This window comes from Pan paniscus, chromosome 15 (assembly GCF_029289425.2).
Source record: "Pan paniscus chromosome 15, NHGRI_mPanPan1-v2.0_pri, whole genome shotgun sequence".
Taxonomy (NCBI): Eukaryota; Metazoa; Chordata; class Mammalia; order Primates; family Hominidae; genus Pan; species Pan paniscus.
The window spans coordinates 77,263,462-77,282,097 of NC_073264.2; the positions used below are offsets into that span (position 1 = coordinate 77,263,462).

The following is an 18,636-nucleotide window of genomic DNA, read 5'->3' on the forward strand; positions in this document are numbered from 1 at the left end:
TAAGGAATGTCTGATGTTACCCAGATAGGAATGGTAGAATAGAGATTTGAACCCAGGTCTACTTTTATCTTTTTACATTTTTATTGAATTTTATTTTTTACTCTACTTTGAGATTGAGGAATAAATTAAGACAGGGCTCATCCTCAGTCAGAGAAGATGGTGGTGGGCAAAGAATAAGGAAGGGAGAGGCATTGAGAGCATTAATTTGTTTGTTCACTTGGTAAGCATTTAGAATGCCTGCTAGGTGGCACAATATGTGCCACAGTCTGGCTTCCCTTAAGGGGATACTGTTTTATAGTCTGACCAGGGAACAGTTTTCTGAAGTTTTAAGCATGCAAAAGAAATGAGGCTGTTTATTTCCAGACGAGCCCAAGATTCTTATTTCTTTTTATCTTTAAATTCAAGTCCAAATCTTTTTTTTTTTTTGAGATGGAATCTCGCTCTGTGACCTAGGCTGGAATGCAATGGTGCGATCTCGGCTCACTGTAACTTCCTGCCTTCCAGGTTCAAGCAATTCTCCTGCCTCAGCCTCCCAAGTAGCTGGGATTACAGGCACCCCGCCATGCCTGGCTAATTTTTTTGTATTTTTAGTACAGATGGGGTTTTACCATGTTGGCTAGGCTGATCTCAAACCCCTGACCTCAGGTGATCCACCCGCCTCGGCCTCCCAAAGTTCTGGGATTACAGGCATGAGCCACCGTGCCCGGCCTCAAGTTCAAATCTTGAATTAGAAGACATTTGATTATTGGAAAACTGATACCTTTCAAATTACTCATTTTACAGACAAAACGCTGCTTTTGCTGTTTTGGGAGCTTATTGTTAACAGGGATAGCTAGCAGAATAGCAGTACATGGGGTGGAAGAAGGAGAGGTTTTACTTTTATTGTTTAGGCTTGACAGATAATGTTCCCCCTGCCACCTGTGTTACTTTCTTTCAGCTCTTATAAAGTAAGAGCCATCCACTTCCATGGAAACAAGTCACTTTATCTTGAGGGTTTCCCTTTAGCTTGCCTGGAAGGGAATGAGGGCCTATTGGATGTGCCTTTAATGATTTCAAATGAATAGGATAATATTTACTTGTTTAATTCATCTTCATCACCTTAAAGGGATATTTATCATTTCTAGAAGAGGTCACCGCTCTGCCCCCCTTCTTCCCCCTCCCCCATCTCTCTTCTGCTTTTCTAAATTGTAATCATAAATAATGAGTTTCATTCACAGCTCCCTGCCAGCGAGCTGCTAATTACACAAAGTACTGCTTGTAATTTACACAGTAATAAACTGTAAATTTAAACATTACGGCACTTTAAGTTAATAATTTTTCTGCTGTAACAAATAGCTCATTTTTCACCCATCTTTTCCCTTGGCCCCCCTACCATGTCTGTCTGTGACCAGGAGTCATAGCTATAAGAAATGCAGAACATGAAGAATATAGTATATGAAAACTTCTCATTTAACTCCACTACCGCCCGGACTCTGACCTCAGAGTAATTTTTCTACAGCCAGTTCTGCTGAAATGTGTAGCCTGATGTTTAGCACGGTCCACACACACAGATGAATACAGACACAAATGTGTTTGAAGAACAGCCTTGATGTTCTTGGCATTCACGCCCGTGACTTGTGTTCTCTCAACACAACAGTTACTCAGATGTGTGTTGGTATGCTTTCCCAGGTGCCATGGTAGGTAAGCATTGTGAATGTACTCAAGTTAAATGAAGAGTGGATTGCCGTTTTCCAATTTTTTGGAAATGGTTTGTTTCTGAACTCTTTGTGGTGTTATGGGTAAGCTTTTACACTATAATCTTGAGAACCCTGAATTTAGGAATCAATTTTATACAAATTTCTATTTTTATTTCATGAGATGATGTTTGAGGGACAAAGTACAGAGTAACAATTTTTGCAAGTCACAAAATTCTTTTGATGTATTTATATTTAGTCAGCAGATATTTACGTTTTACCAGTGAGGATTTGGTAATGTCCCAGGATGAAGGCTGTTGGGACTATAATCAAATCACGTAGCTCTCTAGGAAGCTTGGTGTGTTGGCCTGTTAAAAATTGGCTACTGTTGAATTTTCTAAAAAAGGATTTTTACTCCTATATACTTCAGTAGTTACAGGAGGTATAGTACTTATTAAAATACCATATATGGTGAACAGTGTCTATGATGTGTTTATAAAGACTTTTGGATCACTAGAGAATAATAAATGTAGGGTAACATGTAATACTTTTAAGATGGATTCCAATAAAAAGAAGTATAGTTGCTGTTTTATTTTAAGATTGACTTTTAACATGTGCCTTTTGAGGTTGCCTTAGCTGGCACAGTTATGGGAAAGATTGATATTGTACTTTATATGTTTGTTTCTGTGGTTGGATGATACTCTTGTCTGCCTTTTCTTTTTAGGAGACCAGCATAAACACTTTGGGGACTGAGAGGATAAGCCATATCATTAGTGACCCTCGGCAGAAAGAGTAAGTGCTTATGTATTTACTGGCTGTGCTAGTCTGCTCCTTGGAGGAGGAGGCAGAGGGGAGTTTTATGGAGCAACTTAGAAATCAGGCTTCAGAGTTCAAAGAGATCTTAAAGATTTGTACGTTGTAACAGTTAAATATGGCAACATCCTAAACCTGTGGCAGTGATTTTCTTTTCCTTTCTAGACTAGTTTCACTGTATTGTTTTTTTATACCTACAGATGCTGCATTAGTAGCCTCCAGTAAAGATGTTTATTTTAAACTAATTTTTCTGTCTCTAAATTTTTTTTTTTTCCAAAGTGGATGATTGCCTCTATCCTCCTATATTCTCTTCCCATTTTTAGACCTTTTCATAGGGAAATATCTGTTTTTTTGAGACAGGGTCTGGCTCTGACACCCAGGCTGGAGTGCAGTGGCAGAGTCATGGCTCACTGCAACCTCTGCCTCCTAGGCTCAAGCAGTCCTCCCACTTTGGCCTCTTGAGTAGTTAGGACTACAGGCGCATGCTGCTGCGCCTGTCTAATTTTTGTATTTTTTGTAGAGACAGAGTTTAGCCATGTTGTTCAGGCTGGTCTTGAACTCCTGGGCTCAAGCGATTTGCACACCTTGGCCTCCTAAAGTGTTGGGATTACAGGTGTGAGCCACTGTGCCCAACCTGTGAAATATCTTTTTGTTCTAATTACTGTGGTGAGTGCTGTAGGAAGCCTGTATGTAGCTACAGGAAAATAATTCTGCCAATTCTTGTGATAGCCTTGTCCCCTAAAATGGTTGGTTCTTTCATATATCTTGTATGCATCATGGTCAGTACCCAGTTATGATCCTATACACATCCAACTCGGGCTAATTTTAACATAGAAAATAAAGATGTGGGTGTGGTTTATGCCCTTCATGAGTTGAGACTCTTGTCACTGCACAGCTGAGAGAGTATTGGTGTCACAGTGTAATCTTGAGTTTATTTCTGTTGTTCAGTCTTTTACATTCCATTACAAGCCTTTTTCCTTTGAAGAGGTTTTTTTTTTTTTTTGCAAAACATTCACATACATTTAATCTCTTTCTCCTCCTCTGATTACATCTTTTCTCTATTCCCTTCTTTGTCTTTACTTCATTATTCCAACATCTTATCTTCTTCTCCCTTCTGTAATTTTCCTATCACTTCTTTTATTGTTTTCTTTCCTGTTATTCTCTCCCTCTCCTTAGTTTCTGGTTACCATCAGCTGGGAAAAGAGAACGAAATCAGGTAAGATCATTTTTCTTTGTCATCTTTATTTTATCATTTGGTTTCCTTTTCTTTAGAAAGAATAAAGCGTTGGCTTCTGATTTTCCTCACATTTCTGCTTGTGCACATGAGGTAAGGTTTCCTCTTTCTTGTTATTTTGATTTTCTTGGAGAACCGTTTTCTAAGAGTATCCAATACTTACTGGTAAAAACTGCAGCTAATTCCTCTTTGTAGGTTCAACTGTGATCATTAGTTTCTTGTAGCATATATTTCATAGGAATCCTGTTTTTATTTTAGTTTTGAACTTTGCAGTAAGAAAGCGGAATGAATCTGATTTGCATATGGTTTAGTTCAACATCAGAATCCTGCGTTGAGAAGTACTATGTTGAAGCCTAAACGTATGAAGCAGAAGGTAGAGCTGCTTTGGGTGAAGTGGGGTCAAAGCCTTAGAGCAGTGGTCCCCAACCTTATGTCACCAGGAACCATTTTTGTAGAAGACAGTTTTTCCATGGACCCGGGTTGGGGGCGTGGTGAGGGGGGTGGTTTTGGGATGATTCAAATGCATTACATTTATTGTGTACTTTATTTCTGTTATTATTACGTTGTAATATATAGTGAAATAATTATACAACTGGTCATAATGTAGCTTGTGCTCCTGCAACTAGACAGTCCCATCTGGGGGTGATGGGAAACAATGACAGATCATCAGGCATTAGGCTTTCATAAGGTGTGCACAACCTAGGTCCCTCTCATGCTCGGTTCACAGTAGGGTTTGCACTCCTATAAGAATCTAATGTGGCTGTTGATCTGACAGGAGGTAGAGCTCAGGCGGTAATGCCCACGATGGGGAGCAGCTGCTTGCTGACAGCTCACCTCCTGCTGTGCGGCCCCGGGGTTGGGGACCCCTGCCTTAGAGCCTCTCCTTCTTAGTCTTTTCCCTGGCTACCCCCTGAGGGGACCCTTGGCATATTTAGGCCCATGTGGAGGGCTCACAATTTAAAAATTAACTCACAGTGGTTATCGATATGTTTCTTTATGTGTGAAGCTTTGTGATTTTTTTGGAGGATTGCATTATCTTGGTGATTAGTTGTAAAATAGATGAACACTGACAGGTGAAAAGTTGTAGGCTTCCTGTTTGTTGTGTTTTTTTTTTTTTTTTTTAACAACTTAGCTTATTGAGTTGATACACATGATCCACATTTTAGACTTGGAATCTTCATTATGAATTCGCTGTTTCAAAATGAACTAGAGTGGTAGAAGACATAACTGGTATATATGTATGAGATGATTTTAGATGGCATATAGATGCCCAATTTTTAAGTTATGTATTATAGTGTACATTGGAAAAGATGTAATTATGGTATCAAGCCTGTTATTTCACGGAAATATAATAAGGACAAAGCTGAGCAAAAATAATTGATATGAGGAAAAATAATAAGTAAACAGTAGTACAGGTTGTAGGCAGATGAGGAAAGTCATGAAGGTGGTATGTGAGAGACTGCAGTTTGTGGAACACTAAGCTAGAGCACTAATCATGTTTGCATCAGAGGATCTAAAGGCAGAAGGGGACCTGTGGCAGTCACCTGGTCCAGATCCGTTATTTGCAAATGATGAACTGGAGATCTATAAGATTCAAACTATTTGCCCAAAGTGATACAGCTAATAGAACCAAGATTGGAACCTCTGTGGCAGATAGAACAGTTGCTTAGTCTGTATTCTCATAAAACATGTTTGAAGTTATCATTCCGGGTTCTTCCAGTCTTTGTATGTCAGAGGGTATTAAGTTCTAAACTTTTTGGAGAGGACTATTATGTTGTGGGAAAAGTCCAAAGAAAGCTAGCAAACATAAAGTGAGGGATCTCATTTGATCCTCACAGCCACCTTTTGAAGTCAAATAGATGTTTTGCAGATGAGAAACTGAAATTATACTCTGAAAGCAATATTTCATTTAGCCCTCATAATAACCCTGTAAAATAGGTAGGGCAGGCCTGGCACAGTGGCTCATGCTTGTAATCCCAGCACTTTGGGAGGCTGAGGCAGGTGGATCACCTGAGGTCAGGGGTTCGAGACCAGCCTGGCCAACATGGCGAAACCCTGTCTGTACTAAAAATACAAAAAAAAAAAAAAAAAAAAATTAGCTGGGTGTGGTGGTAGGCGCCTGTAATCCCAGCTACTTGGGAGGCTGAGGCAGGAGAATTTTTTGAACTCGGGAGGTGGAGGTTGCAGTGAGCTGAGATCACACCACTGCACTCCAGCCTAGGTGATGGAGTGAATAGGTAAGACAGATAGTGATATATTCATTTAACAGATAAGGATAGTAAAGCTCAGAGGTTATGTGATTTTTAACACCCAGTATCTCAGTGGTAGATTGGAACTAAAAGGTGTTCTGATTCTTAGTCTAGTTCTCTTTCCACAATACTATGCTGCTGTTATGTGTCAACCGGTTATTCTTGGAAACATTTGCCAGGATAAGGAAATGAAAAGGTAATTTCATGCTAATCTTCTTGGGAACAAGGGCTGATACATAGTTGATAATCAGCAGGCACAAGTTCCTGTTATATCATGTGGAAAAAACTGTCTTCTGCCATTTAAGTGACTATTGTATGTCAGAAGTTTTTGAAAAATTGTTGTTTAATAAGGAATAGCTTTTTTTTTTTTCGAGGTGTGCTAGATCAGGTTTGGTACATTCATAGGCACACTATTAAATATGTGTGACTTTACTGAACAGTGCCTGTGTTTGGTATAACAAAAGAGTTGGATAGTCAAAAGGGAAAAGTAATCAAATGTAGGTTACCCTTTAGGATCAGGTCCGTTTCATGTAAGCCTTACTAAAATAGTCTTATTCATTCCTGCAGTTCAATCCCCTGTCTCCCCTTTACTCCCTGGATGTTCTTGCCGATGCTTCTCACCGAAGGTGTTCACCAGCACACTGCTCTGCCAGGTAATTGTCTTTTAGTAGCGGTTATTTGCTTCTGGACAATACTATATTCCTTTCTATTACCCCTCAAATTATAGAGTATGCTTGTGTACAGTATCCAATTTGATCCTGACAATCTTTTGAGGTGAATAGATGTTTTACAGATGTAGAAACTGAGGCAGAGCAGTGAAGCATCTTTCCTGTGGTCCAAGGCTAGTATGTGATTAAGTCTCAACTTTGACCTAAGTCTTCTGGCTCATATTTCATTTTATTTCTGCTGCTAAAAGCCCCATCTTCAAACAACATTATTAATGTTCCTTGCCATGAGCCTGCAATACCCTGCATAATCTGACTTCTCCCTACATGTACAGCCTCCTTTCGTATAATTTTCTCCCTCTGTGGGGGAGAGATCCAGCAGTACTAGGGAGCTCTGTTTTGTTCTTCAAAAATTGCAGCAGTCCTTTCCTGCCGCTGAACCTTTGCACTTCTTCCCTTTGACTGGAAAACTGTCTTTGAGCTGCTGCTTGTCTCAGCTCCGGTGCCACCTCGTCAAGGAGGACCACTCAGACCATGCCGTCTAAGGGGCCACCTCCAGCACTTCCTGCTCATTATCTGTTTGTTTCCTTTATGGCTCTCTCACAGTCTGAATTGGATTTGCTTATTAGTTTATTTTAGTTGGTTTGGTTTTTCTTTTTTAATTTTTTTCTTTTTCACCTTATCCCTGAGTCTCTCCCACTAGAATATAAGCTTCAAAGTACTGGGATGTTGTCTTGTTCCCTGATAACTTCATAACACCTAACACAGTATCTGGGACTTGTTAGGCATTAATATATATTAGTCAAACGAATGACTCCTTACAAATATAAATTCTTTTAGGTGACATGGGAAGTAAATATGGTTTTAATTGTAGCACCCCCTACAGGGCTGTTATGCAGAAAAGAGTAGCTAATAGGCTGGACCCTAGAAGTTGTACTGTTTCTGGTGGCACAAAGAATTTCTTTCCAAGGTTCTGATGACTCTTTTTTATTCCTAATAAGTTCTTAAATGGTTATGTTCATAGCTTTTGAGGTTCAGGCTGCACAAAGAAGTTACTTTCATGGATACAGTTAGAACTTCTACTATGGGCTATAATAATAAATTTTGCACCATAACCTACTGCCAGGTCTTTCTACTGAAGATGTGGTATTTCTGTATGGAATGTCTTTTGAAAAGAGAGACCATCACAAATGGTGTTATTAAGAATGTTGAACTGCCGGGCGCGGTGGCTCAAGCCTGTAATCCCAGCAGTTTGGGAGGCCGAGGTGGGCGGATCATGAGGTCAGGAGATCGAGACCATCCTGGCTAACACGGTGAAAACCCGTCTCTACTAAAAATACAAAAAATTAGCCAGGTGTGCTGGCAGGCGCCTGTAGTCCCAGCTGCTCAGGAGCCTGAGGCAGGAGAATGGCATGAACCCGGGAGGCGGAGCTTGCAGTGAGCTGAGATCGCGCCACTGCACTCCAGCCTGGGGGACAGAGCGAGACTCCGTCTCAGAAAAGAAAAAAAAAAAAAAGAATGTTGAACCAGAGTGAGACCTTGTTTCTACAAAATTTTTTTTAAAAAATCATTTGTGTCTGGTGATGTACACCTGTAGTCTCAGCTACTTGGGAGGCTGAGGTGGGAGGATCGCTTGAGCTCAGGAGGTCAAGGTTGTAGTGAGCTGTGATGATGCCACTGCACTCTAGCCTGGATGACAGAGTGAGACCCTGTCTCAAAAAAAAAAAAAAGAAAAGAATGTGGAAAATTGTGGAATGATATAAACTATTAGTAGTAAGGCCTTTCCTTCAGTAGCATGATGTTTATTCATCATTAATTCATTCAGCGTTTGCTGGAACCCTACTATGAGCCAGCTCTGTTTAGATGCTGCCGTCAAGGAGCTTACATTCTCATGGGAAAGTCAGGTATGGAAGTTGACAACTACAATAAAGGTTTGAAAAAGCACAGAGCAGGGGCCCCTAATGTCAAGGCTCAGGGAGATCTTTTTAGAGGTGGTTGTGCTCAAGCTGTCATAGAAGACAACAGGATTTTAATCCATAGGAAAACAGTCCTTTAGCTTTTTGTCTTAATACCAAATAAAATAATGTCTGTGTATACTGTTTGGGAAAATGATTTGAATAGCATGATATCATGTCAGAATGCTGAAAGTGGATTACTTTCCCTCCTCTCTTTACCTCTGCTACCTAGAGCTGTGCTGTGCTGAGATCAGTATTTGTACTTTTGTCAGGTTTCCTGTTTCCTTTAAAAGCCTTATCCTGTGGCTGGACTAGGCATCAGCTTCTTCTTTCTTTGTGTATCTCATTATCCATACCACTGTCTTCAATCTTTTGCCTGGCAGTGTTTGTGGCTGAACTTGGAAACCTGAGGAAGTCTCTACTATGCTTCTGGTGTGCTCAGCTCTAGGGTAATATTGCTTATTGTTTTAGACCATTGCTGAAAGCAAAGGAAAGAGAATGTGGACAATCATGCATCGTCTTTGTCCTTACTTCTAGACGTCATACCCAGGGCAGTAGATACCAAGTGGGTTGCATACATGAAGGTTCTTTGGGAAAGGGGAAGAAAATTTTTAAACTTACATTTATTTATAGCTTTTGCTTCAAAATTTTTTTTGTTTTAAATTATACATATGTGTCTAGTAGCACGTATTTATATTTTATGTATATGTACTACATACATAATTTTTTTTCAGATTTTTTACTCATGAGGGTGCACATCAATAAAGCTTGGCAACCACTGCTCCATGGGAAATGATCAGCGCAAGTGATTTCTATGCAATTTTTAGAAAATGTGAATGATGACATACTGAGCTCGCAGGGCAACTGGTCACTCCTTTGTAATCGTTCCTCCCCAGCAAGGGGTTAGTGAAGATGGAACCGTCTAGCTCCAGTGTGGCAGACTGAAGAGATTGGATTCGGAACTGGGCAGTAGGCTTTGCAAAGAGTGGATCATTTAGCAAAAGCCTGGCACCAAGGAGGAGTGTGAAGGAGTAGTGGCAGGGAAGACGCAGGTGAATGACTATACTAAAAACTGTTTCCAGTGGAAATTGTGTCTTTTTCTTGTCCCATTTTATTTGTAGTAGGGAAACATTTCTTTCAAAGCACCTGGGCAGCATTGGAAATTTCACATGCATCGTTAGCATGGTGTGTGTGTGTGTGTGTGTGTGTGTGTGTGTGTGTGGCGACTATGTTATCATTAGTGGTATAATTTTATTTTGCAAAGAGAGAAGTGTTTCCTGTTTTATCACAGCTTTCCCCGAGGAGGGCTGGTGTATTAATTTGCTGTATTGCCTCCTGGCTGTTCCCAGGCTGTTTTTCCTCTTCATCATGGAATTTTTAATGGCCCTACTGCCTCTTGGGAAGCATGTGAGGAAGAGTTCCTCAGGGAGTGCTTCCCTTTTTTCACATGCCTATAATTACTCTCCTTTAAGAGCACAAAGAGTTTGGTAATCATGCCTGAACTATGAAGGTTCCCTCCTGTCAGGTTACTGAGCTGAGGCTGCTTCTTGCCTGGACACTGCCAATTCCATTCTCCCAAGCAAGAGCAAGGGCTTTTCAACAGTTTCCTCCCTGCTAGAACCATATGCCCTTCTGGTTCTCAGAATAGGTGGGGGCGGGGGGCATTGGGAGGATGGTGCATGACCTAAAATCCTCTCTTGTTTAATATTTCATTGCTATAAACAAATAAATAATTGGACCATAATATTAAAATAACATTTTATTGATGTATCGTTATAATACAGCCCAGATGACAGGTGCAGTGGATGGGAGGGAGAGTTTTGTGGTCTTTGTACCATCTAATAGATTTGTGGATTTCAGGAATAGCACTCTGGAAATAGTTAACTTGGTGGTTTTCAACCCTGGCTGCAAGTTGGAATCACCTAAGAAGCTTTAAGAAAATATATCCGTGCTGGGCCCCACTTCCAGAGATTCTGATTTAATTGGTCTGGAATAAGGCCTAGACATTGGCATTATTTTAAAGCTCCCTAGGTGATTAATATGCCAGCCAGGGTTAAGAACTGTTGTCCTAAATGCATATGGTTTTGTGACTGGTGCTTTGTAATTTGCTTAATAGGGTCTCCCCTTTCATAATTGGTGCGAACTCTGTACTTTGGTATGGTATGCACCATTCCTTACGGGAGGTAGACCTCTGGACTTCTCTTAGCTTTGGAGAACCTACTGCAGGTAGAGAAGAGTGTTAGTATCTGCACGGTACCCAGCACATAGTTCTTAATAAATGGATCAGGGGCAGAGTTTTGTCAGGTGGATATATGGATAGTTGGATTGTTGGCTGGGTGTGTAGATGAAATCCATAAACCAAGTGTTTTGGTTTGGTTGTTTTGGTTGCTAGTATTGGGATTTGCTGTTAAAGGTGTGATACCTGGTATTGGTGTTAAGAATTGCTGCTGCTCAAACAGCAGATGGTGTGATTGGCGTTCTGGTAGAGGCAGTGGTATTGTTAAGGGCACAGTCACAAACTTGTAATAAGGAGACTAGTGCTGCAAGCAGTTTTTCCCAAAATGAGAGATTTGTTGATTGTAAAGGATAGTTTTTCTTACTATTATTACCAAAGAAAATGATAGCTAGGATTTATCAATTGCTACATACCGGTCAGTTGCATCTATGTGATTCATCAATCACCAGTTGCAGTTTTTGAGTGCAAAAACTTTTCATGGCAGTGTTTTAGTTTTCTCCAACTCAAAGGAAAGGTCAACTTTTAGTGACCTTTCCTTTATTTTGGAAGATAATTTGGTCAAGCATTACCATTTTAATTTATTCTTTCTTTAAGCTCTGAAATAGCAAAGCACTGATATCTTCTTTTCATATAGGTCAGCTTCCTTTGTAAATAAACTATTTTTTCTTTGAGAAATCTTATTTTTAGTTGTGGTAAGGATGGCAGATATCAGCCTGGTATGCAAATGTTATACGTGTTTCTTAATGAATGGATGAAAAGTTTCATAGCTTCTACTTTCTTCGTAGTCCATTGGCATAGGTGGTAGGAGATTAAGAGTGTAGATATTAGTGTCAGGCAGACCTGGGCAAGAATCTGGGCTTTACCCAGGCAAATGACTTAATCTTCCCATACCTCAATTTCTACATCTTTAAAATGGAAATATCAATACTTTTTAAATTGGTTGAATGGGGACCAAAATGAAATAATATATGTAAATATTGAGCATCCTGGTAACCAATATTATTTTTGTTATGTAGTTTCTGCCCTACCCCATCCTTAGGATAATTGCAATTTTAAAAACTTTGAGTTGGCTTCCAGAGTCATTTGCTAATTAGATGTAATACAGATTCTTGAGGTGCTTAAATGACCTCAAATGGTCTATAAGAGGAAGCATTTGGACAGAGTTGGGGTTAAAAAAAAAAAAAGAGAGAGACCTTCCTGCCCATTAGAGAGTTGAAATAGGATAGGCTGAGCTCATTTGTAATTCATTTTATCTGTTCACAAACGTTATGATCTGCATATCAGAGTTGTGTGCCCAGCTGGCTGTGCCACTTGACAAGGAGTTTCAAAGAGTAAGAAGAAGACTCACTTCATGCTATTAATTTTGACCTTTGGAGCCATAATAAACAGCCTGAGGTTTTACCTCAGGGCTTGGGGGAAGGAACCTTTTATTAGTCCTGTATCTGTTGATGCTGTGAAGTACAGTGTTGCTTTCTCACCTCTTTAGTGCCTCAGTTTCAGCCACGTGTGTGAAGCAATGTTTCTGCTGTAGTATTGTCTATAAGGCTGCCCAAGCCTATTGGAATTGCCCATTGTATAGTACACAGTTCTTGAATCTTTTGTCCTCTGTTGGAGGGTCTCGTTGACAGTGGCTCTCAGCTGGCTGGCATCTTACTGCCTAAGTGGAATGATGAAAGCATTTTCTCTTTCTCTGTTTTTCCATTGTAACATACCCATCTTTCCAACTGATGTGAAATGATTTGGCTCTTATGGGCGGCATGAAACAGCTTCATAGATATGCCTACTTTAGCCCAGCTAAGGGAATTAGATTAGGGAGAATTTTCAGGTGCCAGTGAGCAGTTTGTCACAGACTACTGAGGGTTAGATTTAAGTGAAAATCATTAGTGGAATTGCTAGAATTGCTTCCTGTTAGATAAGCCTCCTCTGTTTCGTATGATAATTGTGAAGTGTTTTTTTTTTTTCTTTTCTTCCTATCTGCTCCTAGTGCCATAGGCCTAGATCTTTTCCCAGGTGCAAGTCTATGAAAATATTTCCCCTCCTGACTGCTTAATAAATGTCAGTAAACCCTAAAGGTAAAATCACATGTGAGAAAGGAGTCTCACATTTAATCTAGGGATTAAATCTCTAGATTTAATCCTCCTTTTTCTCCTTTTACCCTAGCACTTACTTGTTCTCTGATTACAACTCAGTGTCTGGGAGTATTAATTCTTTCTTTAGGAATTGGCCTTCCTACTGTGTTGTGAGCTCCTGGGGACAGGACCTCAGCTCAGTCATCTTTTATCTCCCTCTGCACATCCAGCATAGTATGTTACATTGGGTAGGCCTCCATACATTTTTGTTAAAAATAATTGAGATGAATAGATTAGTAATTAAGCAGAATAATTGGAATATATATATGACCTTTGGTCCCTAGAAATATCAAATTTTTTCCTGGTGTTACTTGTTTGTGTTAAAGAAAAAGTATAGAAAACAAATACCATTTTTACACTGAATTTTATTAACTTTCTAATTTTTAATTTTTGTGGGTTTGTAGTAGGTGTATATACTTATGGGGTACATGAGATGGTTTGATATAGGCATGTAATGCGTAATAATCACATCATGGAGAATGGGGTATCCATCCCCTCAAGCATTTATCCTTTGTGTTACAAACAAACCAATTTTACTCTTTTATTTTAAAATGTACAGTTAGATTATTATTGACTGTAGCCACCCTGTTGTGCTATCAAATAGTAGATCTTATTCATTCTTTCAATTTTTTAATACATATTAACCATCTGCATTCCCCACCACCCTCATTACCCTTCCTAGCCTCTGGTAACCCTCCTTCTACTCTTTATCTCCATTAGTTCAATTGTTTTGATTTTTAGATCCCACAAATAAGTGAGAACATGTGATTTTTGTCTTTCTGTGCCTGGTCTATCTTACTTAATATAATTATCTCCATTTCCATCCATGTTGTTGCAAATAACAGGATCTCATTCTTTTTTATGGCTGAATAGTACTGCATTGTGTATATGCACCACATTTTCTTTATCCATCATCAGTTGACGAACACTTAGGTTGCTTCTGAATTTTGGCTATTGTGAACAGGGCTGCAGCAAACCTGGGGGTGCAGATATCTCTTTGATATACTGATTTCCTTTCTTTTGGGTATTTACCCAATAGTGAGATTGCTGGATCATATGGTAGCTCTATTTTTAGTTTTTTTGAGGAACCTCCAAACTATTCTGCATAGTGGTTGTACTAATTTACATTCCCACCAACAGTGTACGAAGATTACCTTTTCACCACATCCTCACCAGCATTATTAGTTGTATTTTGGATGTAAGCCATTTTAACTGGGGTCAGATGATGTCTCATTGTAGTTTTGATTTGCAGTTTTCTGATGATCAGTGATATTGAGCACCTTTTCATATGCCTGTTTGCCACTTGTATGTCTTTTGAGAAATATCTGTTCAAATCTTTTGCCCATTTTTTGATTGGATTATTAGATTTTTTTTCTACAGGGTTGTTTGAGCTCCTTATATATTCTAATTATTAACCCTTTGTCAAATGGGTAGTTTGCAGATATTTTCTCCCATTCTGCGGGTTGTTTATTCACTTTGTTGATTGTTTCCTTTGCTGTGCAGAAGGTTTTTAAGTCAATGTGATCCCATTTGTCCATTTTTGCCTTGGTTGCTGTGATTGTGGGGTATTACTCAAAAAATTTTTGCCCAGACGAATGTCCTGGAGATTTTTCCCAATGTTTTCCTATAGTAGTTTCATAGTTTGAGATTTCAGATTTAAGTCTTTAATCTACTTGATTTGATTTTTGTATATGGTGAGAGATAGGGGTCTAGTTTTATTATTCTGCATGTGGATATCCAGTTTTCCCTGCACCATTTATTGAAGAGACTTGTCTTTTCCCCAGTATATGTTCTTGGCACCTTTGCTGAAAATGAGTTCACTCTGCATGTGTGGATTTGTTTCTGGGTTCTTTATTCTGTTCCATTGGTCTATGTGTCTGTTTTTATGCCAGTACAATGCTATTTCAGTTACTATAGCTCTGTAGTATAATTTGAAGCCAGGTAATGTGGTTCCTTCAGTTTTGTTCTTTTTGTTTAGGATAGCTTTGGTTGTTCTGGGTCTCTTGTGGCTGCATATAAATTTTTGGATTCTTTTTCCTATTTCTGTGAAGAATGTCATTGGTATTTTGATAGGGATTGCATTGAATCTGTAGATTGGTTTGGCTAGTATGGACATTTTAACAATATTGATTCTTTCAATCCATGAACATGGAATATCTCTCAATTTTTTTGGTGTCTTCTTCAATTTCTTTCATCCATGTTTTATATTTTTCATTATAGAGATCTTTTATTTCTGTAAGTTAATTCCTAGGTATTTAATTTTATTTGTGGCCACGATAAATGGGGTTAATTTTTAAATTTGTTTTTCAGATTGTTCACTCTTGGCATATAGAAATGCTACTGATTTTTTTGTGTTGATTTTTTATCTTGCAACTTTACTGAACTTGTTTATCACTACTGACAGTTTTGTGATAGAGTCTTTAGGTTTTTCCAAATATAAGTTCATATCATCTACAAACAAGGATACTTTGACGTCTTCCTTTTCGGTTTGGAAGCCCTTTATTTCTTTCTCTTGTCTGATTACTCTAGCTAGGACTTCCAGTCCTAAATTGAGTAACAGTGGTGAAGGTGGGCATCCTTATCATGTTCCATGTCTTAGAAGAGAGGCCTTTCAGTTTTTCCCCATTCAGTATGATACTAGCTGTGGGCCTGTCATATATGGCTTTTATTGTGTTGAGGTATGTTCCTTCTATACCCAGTTTTTTGAGGATTTTTATTCTATATAAAAAGATGAACTTTTCATTAACTTTAAAAATGAGTGATTTTTGAAGGTGAACTATTCCTTAAACTAGCTTGCCATTCGCAGACAGACTGTTTTCTCTCCTTAGGAGTGACTCTAAAGATCTTTGTTCCAAATTTAACGCAGTCACTTCAGTTATTTTTTGCCAACATTGGTTCTATTAAACATGCATGTATTTCTCAAAGTATTTTTTTTTTCCCCCTAAAAGTACATTCCTGCCCCAAGGACATAGTGATCTGCCCAGTTTCCTAAGTAACACTGCAGTTTTAACAACTCACCTGATCTTTCAGTTACCTGCAGTAAAAAAGAAAATAGAAACGTTGTGTTTATGCTTGGATAGAAAGAATCCTCTTTCCATTAATTGTTAATTTCAGCATTCACCTTCACACTTGTAATAAGAATTTAGTGACTTTTTCTGAGATAAGAATTTTTTTTTAATTCTTATTTAAAAATAAAAATTTTTTGCTTTTAGTGCTCATTCTTCCAACTCTGCCCTGGCAAATACCACCACAGTGGGGAAACTATGACACTCTTAGGGGAAGTACTGATCCCACACTTACACTATGAAAGAAGCGTATACCCCAGGTTTCGCTGGCCTGAGTGAAGATTGTCCCTGAGGCCCTGATCAGATGAAACAGAACAGGCATAGCCTGTCTTTTCTCTAATTGCATATATACTGGGGAACAGTATTTTTATCTAAATTTATATTCATTTAATCATTCTATTATTCTTTAGGTTGAATACTTAGATCTCTATTATTGACTAGGTTGGCTCTCTGGGAATTTGGTAGATTTTTCAACTCAGTAATTTTCGAAGTAGGTAGGTGCTTATCAGAATTACCCAGGGAAAAATTTCAAAATAAATATGTTACTGATTCTGCTCCCACTCCTGCCCAGCCTCCTAAATTAGGATCTTGATAGGGACATGTGTATTTAGTAAAAGCTCCTTATATAATTCGGATAACCATTTGCCACTCCAGTTGAGAATGAAGTTTTAACTTGGTGGAGACTTTAACTTATACTTAGCCTTTTATACAATGTGCCTAATTGAAAGATCACTTCCCTTAACATATTACATGGTTTGCAACCCAAGAACAACCATATACTACTCTTGAAAAAGAGTTCTGAAATATCTCGTTCCTCTTTCACCCTTTCTACTTGTAGGGAGGGTCTCTGTGTTGGTGAGAAAGGGAAGTTCAGACTCTTTATCCTTGTTGTTACTGCATTTGTGCTTTTGTCCCTCTTTTAGTTTCCATTTTGAGAGTAAACAGTGATGCTTTCAAAGTAAAATAACACACATTAAATAAATAACACATTAAAAAGAAAAGGAGTCAAGTGGTTGTTAAGTACCCCTAAATGAAAATGGGGTTGGGGAAGTGGTCAACCTCCTTATTTTTCCTTCCCTTCTTTAATTTTTTATGTCTGCAATTGATGATCTGGAATTTGGGGATGAACAAAAAACTGGAACTGTCTTGTCAATAGGAAGCCGAAGCTGTAGCAGTTGCCTTACCCACATGGTAAGGTTCCCCAAAATAATACAGGCAGCCCTGCCAACCCCACACGTAATATTCTTCACTTCTGAGCAGGGCTGTGCTAATATTCTGAATGTGCCGTGCCACATGACAGCTTCCATTTCCTGCCTCTAAGTCCTCTTGCTCTAAGCACCCAACTTCCTTCTTCTTTTCCCCAGGCTTGTTCTCTTTTTCTTCCTCTTCTTTTTAAAATTTTATTTTATTTTAAAAAACTGACACATAATGACTATACATATTTATGGGGTACACAGTGGCATTTCAATACATACAATAGTGATCAAATCAAGGTCATTAGCATATCCATCTGCGCAAACATTTATCATTTCTTTTTGTTAGAAGCATTCAATATCTTCCTTCTAGCTATTTGGAACTGTGTAATATACAATTGTTAACTATAGTCACCTTACAGTACTATAGAATGCTAGAATTTATTCCTCCTATCTAGCTATAAGTTTATATCTTTTAACAAATCCTTCTCTATCCCTTCCTTTCCCTACCCCAGCCTGAAGTATCCTCTGTTCTACTTTTTACTTCTATGAGATCAACTTTTTTAAGCTGAGTGAGAACTCAATGTGTTTAACTTTCTGTTCCTGGCTTGTTTTCACTTAACCTAATATCCTCTAGTTCCATCCATGTTGCTGTGAATGACAGGACTTACTCTTTTTTTTTTTTTTTAAATGCCTGAATAGTATTCCATTGTGTAGCAGGCTTGTTCTGGGTCCTCTTCCTTCTTTGTCCTCTAGGGTTCTTTCCAAGCAGATGGGGACTTCACATAGAAAAATAGATTTTCCCAAGCTGTAAACTCTAGCAGTACTAATGTTCACTTAAAACCAAGGAAGAAGCAAAATGTCTTACTGTCCTGTTATAACAGTTTGATCATTTCTCTTCTTCCCTCCCCAAATCTTGTCTAGGAAGGGACATAGAGAAAAAATGTCCTCATATACTGACAGCGAAGATATGATGTTATTCTACCTCCTATGAAATAGCTCTCCAACCTTGAAACGGGTCTTAAGAGAAATGTTTTAAGAGGGAAGGATCATTTAAACTGAGTTTTAAAAACGAACATACCTTTTCTTCATTGATACCCTAGTTTCTTTGTTATTCATATTCTGTAACCTGAAAAGCTGTGCAGCTGCAGATAGGACTTGGCTATAAGATCCATCAAGGCAGAGATTGTCTCTTGTTTATCACTATATCCCTAGTGTTTAGTACAGTGCTTGGCAAGAGTAGGTGCTCAGTAAAAATTTAGTGAACAATGAAAGAAGCAACAAAACTGCTTAGTAGAAAGGAAATAGTCCACAAAAGTACATACTTTTACAATAAAATAATTCACTTAACAAGTTTCATTACTTGATTTCCTTAGAAAGTCTTCAGTTCTTTCCTGTTATAACCAGAGGAATTTACAAAATCT

At 38.6% G+C, this 18,636-nt stretch overlaps 1 protein-coding gene across 6 annotated transcripts in view; it reads left to right on the forward strand.

The window, feature by feature from the left end:
- Positions 1–18,636, forward strand: part of GPATCH2L (G-patch domain containing 2 like) — an 86,896-nt gene that overhangs the window by 22,491 nt on the left and 45,769 nt on the right. For 5 of the 6 annotated variants that reach the window (XR_010109825.1, XR_010109826.1, XM_034937887.3 and 2 more), the window contains exons 6-8: positions 2,398–2,465; positions 3,759–3,813; positions 6,537–6,622. Coding sequence is in view for 4 of the 6 variants with exons in the window: in XM_034937887.3 (XP_034793778.1) it covers positions 2,398–2,465; positions 3,759–3,813; positions 6,537–6,622 (209 nt within the window). In the remaining 2 variants the exon portion in view is untranslated. Of the gene's footprint in view, positions 1–2,397; positions 2,466–3,662; positions 3,703–3,758; positions 3,814–6,536; positions 6,623–18,636 lie in introns of all 6 variants that reach the window. The other variant, XM_003824198.7, reaches the window with a different exon arrangement.